Source organism: Lontra canadensis, unplaced genomic scaffold (assembly GCF_010015895.1).
Source record: "Lontra canadensis isolate GAN:19392208 unplaced genomic scaffold, GSC_riverotter_1.0 scaffold10, whole genome shotgun sequence".
Lineage (NCBI taxonomy): Eukaryota > Metazoa > Chordata > Mammalia > Carnivora > Mustelidae > Lontra > Lontra canadensis.
Genome location: NW_022631004.1, coordinates 4,095,085 through 4,108,877, shown reverse-complemented (window position 1 = coordinate 4,108,877; position 13,793 = coordinate 4,095,085). Strand labels below are relative to the sequence as shown.

General features: G+C 44.0%; 1 protein-coding gene across 4 annotated transcripts in view; it reads left to right on the top strand.

Moving 5' to 3' along the window:
* TRIM2 (tripartite motif containing 2) overlaps window positions 1–13,793 on the top strand; it is a 159,868-nt gene that overhangs the window by 47,550 nt on the left and 98,525 nt on the right. For 2 of the 4 annotated variants that reach the window (XM_032855492.1, XM_032855491.1), the window contains exon 1: window positions 957–1,100. The exons of 1 other annotated variant lie outside the window; for it this stretch is intronic. In XM_032855492.1, the coding sequence (XP_032711383.1) occupies window positions 1,071–1,100 (30 nt within the window). In that variant the 5' untranslated portion in view covers window positions 957–1,070. Of the gene's footprint in view, window positions 1–956; window positions 1,101–13,793 lie in introns of those variants that run through there. One more of the 4 variants, XM_032855493.1, reaches the window with a different exon arrangement.

The following is a 13,793-nucleotide window of genomic DNA, read 5'->3' as shown; positions in this document are numbered from 1 at the left end:
GAACTTCTGCTTTGTTTGCATATGTATGATTGGATAAAGTAGGTATTTAAGAAATGAATGTGGGAGCTCCTGGGTGGCTCAGATCATGATCCTAGGGTCCTAGGATCAAGCTCCCCCACCCCCAACATGGGGCTCCCTGTTCCGTGGGGAGTCTGCTTCTCTCTCTCTCCGACTCGCCCTGCTTGTGTTCCCTCTCTTGCTGTCTCTCTCTCTGGCTCAGTGGGTTGAGCCTCTGCCTTCAGCTCGGGTCATGATCTCAGGATCCTGGGATCGAGCCCCGCATCGGGCTCTCTGCTCAGTGGGGAACCTGCTTCCCCCTCTCTCTCTGCCTGCCTCTCTGCCTACTTGTGATCTCTGTCTGTCAAATAAATAAATAAAATCTAAAAAAAAAAGTAAATTTAAAAAAAAAACTTAAAAAAATGAATGTGAATCATTTATATTTGGGGACAAAGATAAGCCTATTTCTCTGGGTTCTGAAGACATACACATAAAATCAAACATTTTCTCCGTGGAGGTAGTGAAGGCTTCTCATCAGACACTTTATTCCACAGAATAAGTATGTCATAAAGGCTTCCTTGGATTTTGTTCTTTGGAAAGCTCCTACCGGCCGCAATAAATAGACCATTCATTGACCCCAGAAGAATGAAGATGGCTAATGCAACACCAATGTTTGTGACTTTTAAAATATATATTATTATGTGGGAAACATACGAACTTTTCCTTGAAATTGGTCTGCAGGCAGTGATTAAACTTTTCAACTTGGACTCCTTTCATGCTGCTGGCTATAAAGACGAGGACTTGGCTGTTCCTCTTTGGCTCCCTCTCCAGCTCTCTGGTCTCCCCGACTTCAGAATGAAACCTAATATCTTAAGCTAACAGAGCCCGAAGAGGCTGGTCATTGGCTCCCATTGTCCCCTGATACTGCAGCCCTGCCCCTTTGGCTTGAGCTGTTTATATTTTTGTAAGGGCCACCCTTTAACTCAGCAGCCTGATGACTATAATGGGCCCAATTGTCTGTGGGCTGCAGAGAGCTGAGTCCCCACATCGGAGGAGGCTGGGGCCAGTCTCTGATGTCCAGGAGCGGCCGTTATGGAACACGGGTAAGGACGGCTCGGAGTGTGTGATGATGCTTTTTATGGGCTAACTGGTTAATCCTGGGCACCGTTTAAGAGAAGCAAGTTGCTATTGAATTGCTAGCTTTTTCTTGGTTTTCATTTGTTGCCTGCTAACCACGGAAGGAGAAAATCATTTCTCTGGGGTTTGCTGACAAGGCTTATAATGATCCTGGTCAACCCAGGCAAGAAATGCACAGGGAAAGAAAAAAAGCGAGAGGAGAGACACAGGTGGGTTTGACAGCAAAGCAACAGGGGAGAGGCAAAGCTCACGGCTGCGTGGGTAATGTTGTGAGGCTCAGAGGCTGTTTTGTTTCCTAACTTAAGTGTTCACGGTCAGGAGCTGGGCTCTGCCACGGTGGGGTTTCTGTAAGCCCGCTGTTAGCGGGTAGAACTCAGCCGACCCTGTTGTGAAGGGGTCTCCTATCTGCTGGTATTTTCAAAGCGCAAACCGTAGTCGTCTTGTATGTCATTAATAGTTCTATTCAGAAATGTGGGAACTGTTTGAAATTGGCATGCTATAAAGTTTTATTGCCCATAAAAGTGCTCAAAGGGTACTCTGGCCTGCTGCAGTGGGGCTCAGGAATGGAGGAACAGCCCCAGGCGATTAGAGCATTTGTCCTTGACTACCCAAGAGAGAAGGCAGTGGAGCCTGAGGACACCATGTGAGAGGGGATGAAACGCGAATGGGCATAGCCAGCCCACCTGGGTGTTCTTTCTGGTTTCGTGCTTGTAAATAAATGAGTGAGGGAGGAAAACTGCTCGGCTCCAGCCTTTGCTGGCTGATGTCATCGTCCTGGCTGTTCCATTTGGTGCTAATACGCCCTTCATGGTGCAGAGGGGCGTGGGGTCAAGGGAGGGGGGTGTGCTGTGTCTCAGATCACAAGGGGGAGGACACAGCTAGAGCTCTGGGAATTGCTTTGGGAATAATTGCCTCCTGCTAAACGGAAAATCACCTATGGCAGCTTTGATCAGAGAATTTTGTTCTGTCCTTTCTGAGGAGCCTCAGTGTGTGGGGTCCGTGAACTCACAGTCAGTGTTTGATATGGACACGAGCCGGAAAAACTGAAAAGGTGAAGTTTAACTTTTAATGAAACTAAAGGTGACTCATGGGACTTGAATACATCTGGTGCTGTCTAAATCTTCCCACTTCTCCTAAGCCCCAGAGTTTGTATTTGTTATCTGGATATACCACCTTTAAAGCCAACATATTTGGGTGTTCCTGGAGGAATTAATTCAGATGCAGAGGTGGTTTTTAAATGAATTTGACCCAAAGCAACCTGAACGTTTCAGCTCAGTGTATGAAAATACCAGGAGGTCTCTGAGGGAAGCCAGGGTTTCCTGAAGTGGTCTGAGAGCCCAGGAGAAGGAGGATGAGTTGCCCCATGGGTGGTCTTGGAAAGGGACGGGCAGGCGGGGCAGAGACTCATCCTGCCGTCACCTCCTTCAGACAGACCAGTGCACTCTCCATTCCCACTGGGCAAGCACCCCCAGAGGGCGAGACAGCAGAATGAGGAAGGACAAAGAGGAGGACCAGTGAGAGAGAAGATGAGGAGAATTCCAGGAGACCCCACAAGGCACAAAGACAGCTGTTATCCAGCATCTTTTATGAGAATGGTGGACATGCCAGTTTCTTGGCATTTCAGAGGCAGAATTTACATAAGTTAATGCTCACATAAGAGATTTACAATAACAATATTCTATAGCTCTTACATACCAAGGGCTGTTCTCATGGGTCCACAAAATCACACAAGAAAGCATGTGTGGATGAAATACTGTGACAATGGCACGTATCAACGGTAATAACAATGATGATTTATTGAGCGCTTACTATGTGCCAGGCCTTTATCTCACTGGGTCCTCACCAACTCCTTAAAGTCAGAACGGTTCCTTTCCTTACTTTATAGAGAAGGGATCTGAAGCAGAGAGGTTAAGTAACTTGGACAAAGTCACACAGCCAGTAAGCCACCTGAAGTGTGAGTCACCACGAAGGTGTCCAGGACATAGCCTTGTGTTATGAACTGAGGAGTTCCTGTGGAATAGAGCTGGCATTTATATTCATAGCTTTTCAAGAACTCATCTAGTGACTGGTACCAAAATGTGGACTCCTGTAGAAGCTAATTGGCAATGGGGAAGGAAAGCCAAGAACACCTTCCTTTAAACAACTTCCTTTAAAGCACTGAAGCCTAATAGTCTTGCCCCACTGAGCTAAAGGGCAGGAAGGGCCAGTTGTGGGGAGGTGTTTGGGGCACTTGGCTGGCTTGGTCCATAGAGCATGTGACTCTTGATCTCAGGGTTGTAAGTTTGAGCTCCATGTTGGATATAGAGATGACTTAAAAATAAAATCTTAAAAAAATAAAATAAAATTAAGACTTCCAGTGTTGCAACTGGGAATGCCTTGGGGAGCTATATGATTTGAAGCTATCTTGGAAAAGAACATGGCACTCTTTAGGGTAAATAGTTCTGAAGTCAGGTTACAGCTTCAAAGTTCAATTTCAACACTGTGTTTTACCCTTCCGGGAAGAGCAGAGAGGTTGGTGGAAGGAAAGTTTCCATGCTGTGAGCACTCCATCCTTGGAGCATCCTCGGTGGGATCTCAGGATATACGTATTTAGCTCTTTAACACTTCAAAGAACACACAGAAACTGCCAGCCCTGATTTTATTTACGATGAGCTCACAGATCTAAATGTTTTCCTCCTACACACCCCTTAAGAGATAAATAGCATTTTCCAAGAGAGTTCCAGAGATTGGTGTCCAGGAGCATATCTGCTGTTTGTCAAGTCAGAGGTGGGCCCTTTGGCCCAAATGTTTGAATAATTTTGCTCAAGTTCTATTTGCAGTTCTCAGCTGCAAAATGTGAAGTGTGCCTGTCAGCTTGTCAGGTACGGTACTAGAAAGCGCAGGCTGAGAGTGGGCAAACACACCTGGTCGTTAAAGACCTACCAGGAGCCGTTCTCCCTGAAGAGCTGATCAGGACTGCAGGTGTGATACAGGTGTGATCGGGGTTGAGCTATGTCTCAAAGGCTCCCAGGGGTTCCCCAGAGCATACAGTCCCAGATTTGCCTCCCATCTTTTTTGATGGGTCTGTTTAACATCCTGGATAACAAAATAGCCTACCTACTAAGTATGTGTGACGGTGTCGGTGTGTCTTGTTTGAGAATTTATGTGAACAGAAAATACGGGGAATGCAAAGGATTATGAATGCAATCAGTGTTCCATCGCTGCACTTAGGGAGCTCAGCAGGCTCTCTGTTCCTCAGCCATCATCTGCAGGGGCTAACCCCTCTGAACTTACACACGTGAGTCTACGGTGTGGCTATGTTCCTCACTCCACACCACTGCCCCAGGTCTGCTCCCAGCTCCAGGCTTTGCCTTGCAGGCTCATACTTCTGAAACTTATGGAATATTTAAATGTTCTCTGCTTGGCACCCCTCAGAACATCATCCGGAAATCTCAATCAGAATGAATGAGATGATCCCTCTGCGATAGAAAAGGGATAACTTCATGCCAAATACTGTGGAGGGCCTTCTCCATGTTCTATCTTTTCAATCCTCATAAAAGCCCAAGAAGGTAGGCATGATTATTATCCCATGTTCACTTGAGGAAAATGAGAACTGGAGAGGTTAGGTAACTTCCCAGAGTCCTCAGTAGTCACTAGAAACCAGCAGACCTGTGATTCAGATCTGTTTGAGCTATGTTCTGGTCTTGGTGCATTTTGGGGATATTCTACTTTTCCATAAAACTTACTATGAGTATTTGTAATAAACACAGAAGTAGACCTAATGGTACAATGGATCCCTAAACAGTCAGCACTCAAGACCTTGGCCACATTTGCTTCATCCTCATAAGACAATTTTCTTTGGCTACATTTCCTGTCAGTTCCATCTCATCCAGGATCGCTCACTTACTTACATGCTGGGTGTCAACCTGACCAAACAACCGGTTATTCCCTGAATATTGTCTCCTGCCTCTGGACCTTTGCACTGGCTAATCCTCTTGACTCAGTGGCTTCCACCCCTGATACACTGTTGTCCACAAGACCCACCACTGACCAACCGAATCAGAAACTTCAGGCACTAATCACCCCCCTCTCCATCTCCATTTGACACACTCCTCCTCAATCTTCCATACTCCCTCACTTCTAGCATCATCTGTTCCTCCACAAAGCCTTCACCAATGTCCCAAGTCTGGCTAAGGGTGCTCCCTCCCACAGCATCTTGTACATACGTCTGTCATAACACCGCCCCATGGAATTCTTCAATAGAATGTGGATTCTTCTAGGGCCAACACCATGGTTTTGAGCTCTATATTCCCAGAGACTAGCACATAGTGACTAGTGATCAGTGAACACTTGAGTGAGGAAGGGAGGAAGAGGAAGAGAGTAACAGGAGAGAAAGGAATGGACGTGACACCACCTGAGTTCCTAACCTTGCAGGTCTCTGAATATGAGGAGCCCCTCACATCTCTTCCGGGAGCATTTGGCATAACAAGACCTTTCGCCATTGTACAGATGGGTTTTACACCAGCCAGAAGGTGAGCAAAGAGAAGCAGCAAGAAAATATGAGACTAGCACCTGTGAACACACATAGGATCCCCCACTACTTAGAGCTTTTTGCCTCCAGAAAACCACGTCTGTTTAACTCATTTCCCAATGATCTTCAAACATCCGAAGGATCATCTAAAAAATGGGTGCCTTCCTATTATATAAAGTAACCAACTTGAATGTGTTACCTCCTGAGAAAATAAGAAACATTTTTCAGAGGATACTCTCAAATAAGCAGATTCCAGGAGACTATTTCAGGCCCATCTATTAATTCTCAGATGAGAATTAATCTTTCCATATGGAAAATCCAGGCACACCTGGATGACTTAATTTTAAATACAAGAACTTGAAGCAAAATGTTGCTGAGGAGCTTCTGTTTTTTATACAAGTCCTGTAAAATCTACAAGGCTGGCTCCTTCTGGGGCCCGCAAGTACCTCCCCAGCAACTGGTAATAATTGCATTTTTAGGAACACCCAGGAGAGCCCAATCTATTTGACATATGGGTTCTTCCACTGGGACCCGAGCAACAAGAACTAGGGCTCCCAGGACACCATTCTTGATCTGCACTCCTCACTGGGTCATTCTGTTTCCTTCAGAGCATTTTTTTTTTAAAGATTTATTTTATTTATTTGAGAGAGAGATTGAGGGAGAGAGAGAATGAGAGGGCAGGGCAGAGAGAGAGAGAGAGTCTGAAGTAGACTCCTTCACTGAGCACAGAGCCCAACCCAGGGTTTGATCTCATAGCCCTGACATCAGGACCTGAGCCATAACCAAGAGTCAGTTGCTCAGCCAACTGTGCCATCCATGTGCCCCTCCTTAAGAGCATTTTTAACAACAACCACCACCACAACAAAAACATAGCAATGGTCAGTGATTTCTTAGAAACATGGCCCTTTTAACCATCTCCTCCTTGAGGATAGCTATTGGGTCTTCCGGATGCTATCTGTGGTCTGGGCACACTGGGGACACAGACTAAATATTAATTAATGCCAATCTATTAAGAAAGTAGAATGGAAAGACCCTATAAGGTAGCAGTGACCCTACAAGCCCCAGAAGCCTGGTTGGAACGGTGGCGAGGAAAGATAGTGACAAGGCCTGAACAAAGCCGCTCTCTTCCCACACTCAGTGCCTGCAGTGAACCAAGCGGTGCCATTGTCCGAACTGTCACTGGAGGGCTGGGAGGGGGCCCTGGCAGCCGCCCAGCCTTCCCCATTGCTGTCCAGGGGTATTCAGGGAATACGGGCTTCCAACGCAAAGCTTCCTTTATCTCACAGGCCATGGTGCTCAGGGCACTACGGCTACCCTCTGCACACACAGCTGGTGGTGTTACAGTTTCTGGTGTCCCTTTGGAGGAACAAGGTTCTTGGGGGATGGGAGCTGCTGATAGTGAAGGGAGTAGGACTTGGGGACTGCTGGCCTTTGTCCTATTCAGAAATTGGGGTTACTGGGTCAGAGCAATGTCACCATACCTTGTGACTTTCCAAGGCTGCCTAGAAACCTGCTCCTGTAGAACAAAAGCATGTCTGGCTTGTGTCTACACTCACACCGAAGGTTTTAAAAGTGGGACAGGGGTCACCTCGGCGCGGCCCCCCAGATGTTTCTGTGGGAGCTGTTGTATGCATGCCTCCTCCCCCAAGTGGATGGAAATCTCTACTCCCAGTCTTGCAGTCTCTGGGAAGCCCACAGCGACAAGGGGAGAGGAGAGGGGGGCAGGGAGAAGAAAAGAGGGGGTGAGGGGTGCAGGAGATTAGGGAAACCAGCCCAGCTTTTTTCTCTGCCCAAGACTTGTTTGTTGCCGTGGTATGGTGGGAGTTTTTGTTTGGGGGATTTTTTTTTACCCTTTTAGCCAAAGCAGTGCATTCTGGTGCTGCCAGCAGAACAACTCTTTCCAGTTCCTTCACACGGAAATCATGCACATAGCATCCAGGCCCAGGCCTGTGTCTGTAATTCCCTCTATTAATTCTGAAAAGGATTTAGGTTTTGTTCCATTTGTCTTCTCGCAGAGCACGTAGTTTCTCAGCCACTAACCGGAAAGCTTTGTGCGTTTGGTGGATCACCAGGCCATCAATTTAACGATGGAGAGCACCAACACTGCTTAAGTGCTAACTCTATTTTCAAATAAGGAAACTGATGCTCAGAAAGTTAAGAAAGTTGTCCAAGGTCATACAGCTGGTCAGGGCCAGGCTGGCTTTTGGGTTCCAGAGTCTCCATTTTTAACCCCTATGCCATCCCCTGAGGGAGACATTTTGTATGGATGCACAAAACCGTATGCATTCATTGCCCTATTTCTGGTCATTTAACATCTTTCAAAAATTCTTTTTTTATGAATAATGTTGTGATGAATGGTTTTGTAATAGTAACTAAGTTCTTAACAAATGTTAAACCACTGTGACAGGCACTCTTTTAAGTTCTTTATGCAACTCTTTGAAACAACCTACTATTATTACCATTTAACCGATGAGGAAACCAAGGCACAGAGCGGTTGGTGAGATATTTTGTCCCAAATCGCACAGTTAGGAAGTGACAGAGCTATCCCAGGGCTACTGTCCTTATGATGCTGTTTGGACAAATATCCATCAGCACACCTCTGATACTGCTTGGAGAAAAATTTTTTAGCTGGAATCACTAGGGCATAACATACACATATTTTTAAGGATCTGGATACATATCCATAAACTACTTTCCAGTAACACTGGGTGGTTATGCTAATTTGTGTTCCCAGGAGCCGTGCAATTGACTAAGGAAACTAAGTTAGAATAGGCCCTGGTAAGTGGAGATGTCCCTCTAGCCCTTGGGCAATGTATTCATAAACTTTTTTAGCTTTTGTGGACTGATCTAGGCACTTACTATCATTAATAATATTTTTATGAAAAAATATATCTAGCCTAAAACTATACTTGGAAAGGAACGTCTGTGTTGCTGGTAATGTTTCTTGTTTCTTGATCTGGCTGGCGCTTACCCTGTTGTGGTTCCTTTTTGATAATTCATTGAGCTATTGCTTTAGAACTTTCCTGTTTGTAATTTATACTTATTAAAAGTTTATTTTATTTTATTTTAAGATTTTATTTATTTATTTGACCGAGAGAGATAGAGAGGGATAGAGCAAGAGCCAGGGGGAGAGGCAGCAGCAGACTCCTCGCTGAGCTGGGAGCCCAATGTGGGGCTCGATCCAGGAACCCTGTGATCATGACCTGAGTGAAAGGCAGATGCTTAACTGACTGATCCACCAACGCGCCCCTAGAAGTTTATTCGGGGACAACTGGATATCTCAGTCAGTTAAACCTCTGCCTTCGGCTCAGGTCGTGACCGCAGGGGCCTGGGATCTAGCCCTACGTCGGGCTGCTTGCTCAATGGGAAGCCTGCTTCTCCCTCTGCCTGCTGCTCTCCCTGCTTGTGCTTTCTCTCTCTCTTTCTCTTTGATGAATAAATAAAATCTTAAAAAAAATTTAAAAAAAAAAGAATCTATGTATCAGATATACATATTTTAGAGGTTAGGCACAGAATACATTGAAATCTATCATAAAGGATAAGAAAATGACTCAGTTGTCCTCATATTTTCTCCTCATGTTGGATAAAAGGAAATTTTGAAAGAAACATTTTCATGGTTTCTTTTGTTTTTAATTGCTAATGCAAGAATTGAAAAGACATTGAATTATAAGAGTTCCAAGAAGTAGGGTCCTCAAAAAGCTCTTTGCCTGTCTTTATTGTTTTTGTTTCATACGAGTAAGATTTTTTTTTGTTTGAAACTTCAAAAGCATGACACGTATTTAACATACGCAGTTTATGGTGAGTGAGTTTTTGGCAGGGACCTGAGAACAAATATTAAGATCCCAGAGAGAATTGTTCTCTTTCTCTCTTGGCTTTCTAATGTGTTCTTTCTTAATACTTGGTTTTAAAGTCATGTGTGGTTCTGTGATCTGGCCTGATGCCCAGATCGAGTAATGTTCCTGGAGACTCAGGAACATCTTTCCGTGGCTAATGCATCAGCTCAAGAAAATCAATATATCATCAAGAAAACATTATAAGAGAGTAGGCTCTTACTCTCATGGAAGCCAGTGGTAATTTCCTTGTCAGATTTCCAGTTGTTTTGAAGTATTATTTGAGTGCTTATTTCCCTCTCCTGACTTTGTATTTGATCTAAAATTAATCGCTTAGCCCCATTCAGTTTCTCAGTCCCTGGAATCCAGTTGTAATTTCTATCAGTTTTTATTGCTTCGCCACAGGGGATTTAAAAGGATCCAGAATAAGAGAGTATCTTGTGGGGGCACCTGGGTGGCTCAGTGGGTTAAAGCCTCTGCCTTCGGCTCAGGTCATGATCCCAGGGTCCTGGGATCGAGCCCCGTATTGGGCTCTCTGCTCAGCGAGGAGCCTGCTTCCCTTCCTCTCTCTCTGCCTGCCTCTCTGCCTACTTGTGATCTCTGTCTGTCAAATAAATAAATAAAATCTTTAAAAAAAAAAGAGAGTATCTTGTGCCCTGATGACAAGACAAAAGGAAGCATGTTTCCCAGCTCTTCCTTTATTTACCACCACCAAGTGGTCTCATCATGAGATCCTGTGAGTTCTTTGATTAGGTTACTAATATTCCTTTTTTAGACTGACTTTCTCCCATTTCCACCTAACATCTTACCATCACCTCCATATTAGCTCAGGCTGCCATAACAAAACGCCAGAGCCTGGTGGTTTGAACAACAGAAACTTTTTTTCTTAGAGTTCTGAAGGCTGGAAGTCTCAGAACCAGCCACCTGCATGATCAGGTTCTGATAAGGAATCCAATTCAGATTTGAAGATAGCGGTTGTGTCTTCATGTGGCCTTTTTACTGTGCACACAAATGAATAGAGAGAAAGAGAGCTCTGTGTCCCTTCCTCTTCTTAGAAAGATACTAATCCTACTGGGTTAGGGTTCCATCCTTCCGACTTCATTTAACTTTTATTATTTCCCCAAGGGCCTTATCTCTAAATATCGTAACATGGGACTTAGGGATTCAATTATGAATTTGGCTAGCTGCTCCCCGCCCCCGCCAGGGTGGGGTAAGGGTACACGATTCAGTCTGTAATATTACCACAGCCAATACAATTAAAATTAAGGTTTGGTTTCCCTTTCAAAGTAGCTCTCTTTCCCCTAGTGTTTCTGTTAAATGACATTTAATCTTTTAGTTCATAAAACATTTTTTGATTTCTGCTAACTGCATCATGAGAATCCAGACATAAAGAAGACATAGACCCTACACAAGCAGACTCTTCAGAGGTTGATAAAGTAATGAAGTAGAAGAATGGCATGCACAAACAATCAGAACATTTGGGATGCTAGAAAACACTGTCCGTGAACTACGATGTGCTATAGGATTCAGAGGAAGAGATTACCCTCAGCCAAGGGCCACTCTTAGAGCTTCATAATCAGCAACAGGCAGGATTCAGCCTAGGGAGACTGTAGGAAGGTCCACGCCAGGCTCAGCAGGAACAGACATGATGAAGGCAGGAGAATAAGGTCAGTTGAAACTTGGGAAATCAAGAGAGGAATGCTGTGGAGTTTAATTTGATGTCATAGGGGGAGGTTAGGTTCTAAGATCAGTGTTTAAAAAGAGAGGCTCAATGACTCAATGGCCCTTGACAATCTGAACATATTGTCCCAAAAGCACCAGTTTCTCCTCCAGTGTTGCAACAGAGCACGGTTCCTTTGAGCACTGGGCGAAGTAGTTGGCTATGTTCAAGGGCTGTCTTGGGGGTGGCTGGGGAGGAAGGAGAGTTGGGGGAGAGGGAGGGAGAGAGAGGAACATGAATGAATGAGATCCCACCGTGGCAAATGCTCACACAGTGATAACCATGGAAGAGCCCAGACTGACTGAGAATTGCAGATTCTCTCCAACTTCCTCTCCCCCAAAGAGACGAAGAACATGAACTGGAAACTTAAAGGAAATATGGATGGAAATGATCATATTTAAAATGTCCCACATCACTAGTGATCGAATCAATACAAATTTTTAAAAAGTTCATTTTTAATTGAAGTATAGATGACAATACTATACTAACAAATAAATACACAATTTAAAAAAACAATGATTTACCACTCTCTCGTCAGATTAGCAAATATTTTAAAGGAACACCGTTGATGAAGGTGCGTATCTCAATCTCATACATTGCTAGCGGGAATGTAAATTGGTATAACCTTTCAAGAAAGTAATTGTGCAATGTCTTACTCTCTTGAGAGCCCTAGAAATGTTAAGACACCTGGACCTGATAATTCCACTACCTTGAAAATATAAAGATGTCGACAAAGATTTGTGTTTAGCACTTTCATTGAAGTTTTATTTATAATGATTGGACGTTTAGAAAAAATCTAAATGTGAACACTCTGGAAACTGGTTCTAGAAATGATATATCAATTAATTATTGATATTTATTTAAACAGTATTTTCTTAGTTATTTTAAAAAAAGTATTTTCTAATAATTTTACTGATAAAAGTGAATATTATAGGATTTTTTAAAATTCTTTTAAGATTTTATTTTTAAGTACTCTTCACACCCAACATGGGGCTCAAACCTACAATCCCAAAGTCAAGACACATGCTCTACTGACTGAGCCAGCCAGGTCCCCTTACAGGATATGTTTTTTAAAAACAAGTTCCATGGGTGCCTGGGTGGCTCTGTGGGTTAAAGCCTCTGCCTTCAGCTCAGGTCATGATCCCAGGGTCCTGGGATTGAGCCCACATGGGGCTCTCTGCTTGGCAGGGAGCCTGCATCCCTTCCTCTCTCTCTGCCTGCCTCTCTGCCTACTTGTGATCTCTGTCTGTCAAATAAATAAATAAAATCTTTTAAAAAATAAATAAATAAATAAATAAAAATAAAAACAGGTTCCAGGGGCTCCTGGGTGGCTCAGTGGGTTGGGCATCTGCCTTCGGCTCAGGTAGGGATCCTGGGGTCCTGGGATCAAGCTCCACATAGGCTTCTTGCTCTGCGGGGAGTCTGCTTCTCCCTTTCCCTCTGTCTGCTGCTCCCCCTACTTGTGCTTTCTCTCTCTCTCTGTCAAATAAATAAATAAAATCTTTTTTAAAAAGTTTCCAAATGATATAGTAAAAATATGCATAAGAAAAAAAGACAGTAAATGGTAATGTCATTTACTAATTCTATTCATATTCAAATATGTACTAAGCATACGTCTTGCAATATATTTATCTGTAGGTAGTAGGTCTATAGATAGATTTCTGCCTTATTTTTTTTTTAAGATTTTATTTATTTATTTGACAGAGACAGCGCGTGAGAGAGAGCATGAGCAACGGGGAGGGGCAGAGGGAGAGGGAGAAGCAGACTCTCCCCTGAGCAGGGAGCCTATCAGGGGGCTCGATCCCAGGACCGTGAGATCATGACCTAAGCCGAAGGTAGACGCTTAACCAACTGAGCCACCAAGGGACCTCTGTTTTATTATTTATACTTTTCTGGGTTTTCCAAATTATCTAGAGCATCTAATCAGTTTTTATCTGAAATATGCATTTTAATAAATCCATTTCATCTCTTAGGGCCCAAGTCCACCCTGCCATAAAGTTCTGGTTACTGTAGTAGGAAATGATCTCTCGCTTTTAACTGACTTTCAAATCCCTTTTATCACATATGGGCTTGAATTGCAGCTGCTTGTACATGTGATTTTCTTCCCAACTAGTATGGGAGCTCCTGGGGAAGAGGGACCAGGCTCAGAGGTCCTAAATTTATAAGCAAAGCCTAGCTCTCCTTCCCCACCTTTTCCATAAAGCTTCTCCTCCTACTTGAAAAAGTGGGTGAGTTCTTTCCATGAGTCCTCAAAACAGGTTTTTATGCCTCTTTAATTCAGCTTTGGGTTATGGTTAATATATTTGTCTTGCCCTCCTATTCATCATCCGACTCCTTATTACGGGAAACGAACCTTGTTCCCTTTTGTGCCCAGAGAGGTGCCTTGCGTTAAAGTGTGTTCTCTGTAAACATCAGCTGGATTTATGACTGAATGAACCGGGGCCCCTTCCAGCTATTTCAAACAGGTGTCTTTCAGTTAGCCTTGAATCTGAAGGGTTTAAGGCTGCTGTACAGGCGTGGGGACAGGGGGTGGGAGAAGAGATTTTACAAAAACTAAGCAGACTCAAAGCGCTGAGCAGTGGCAGTTGTGAAGCCTAAT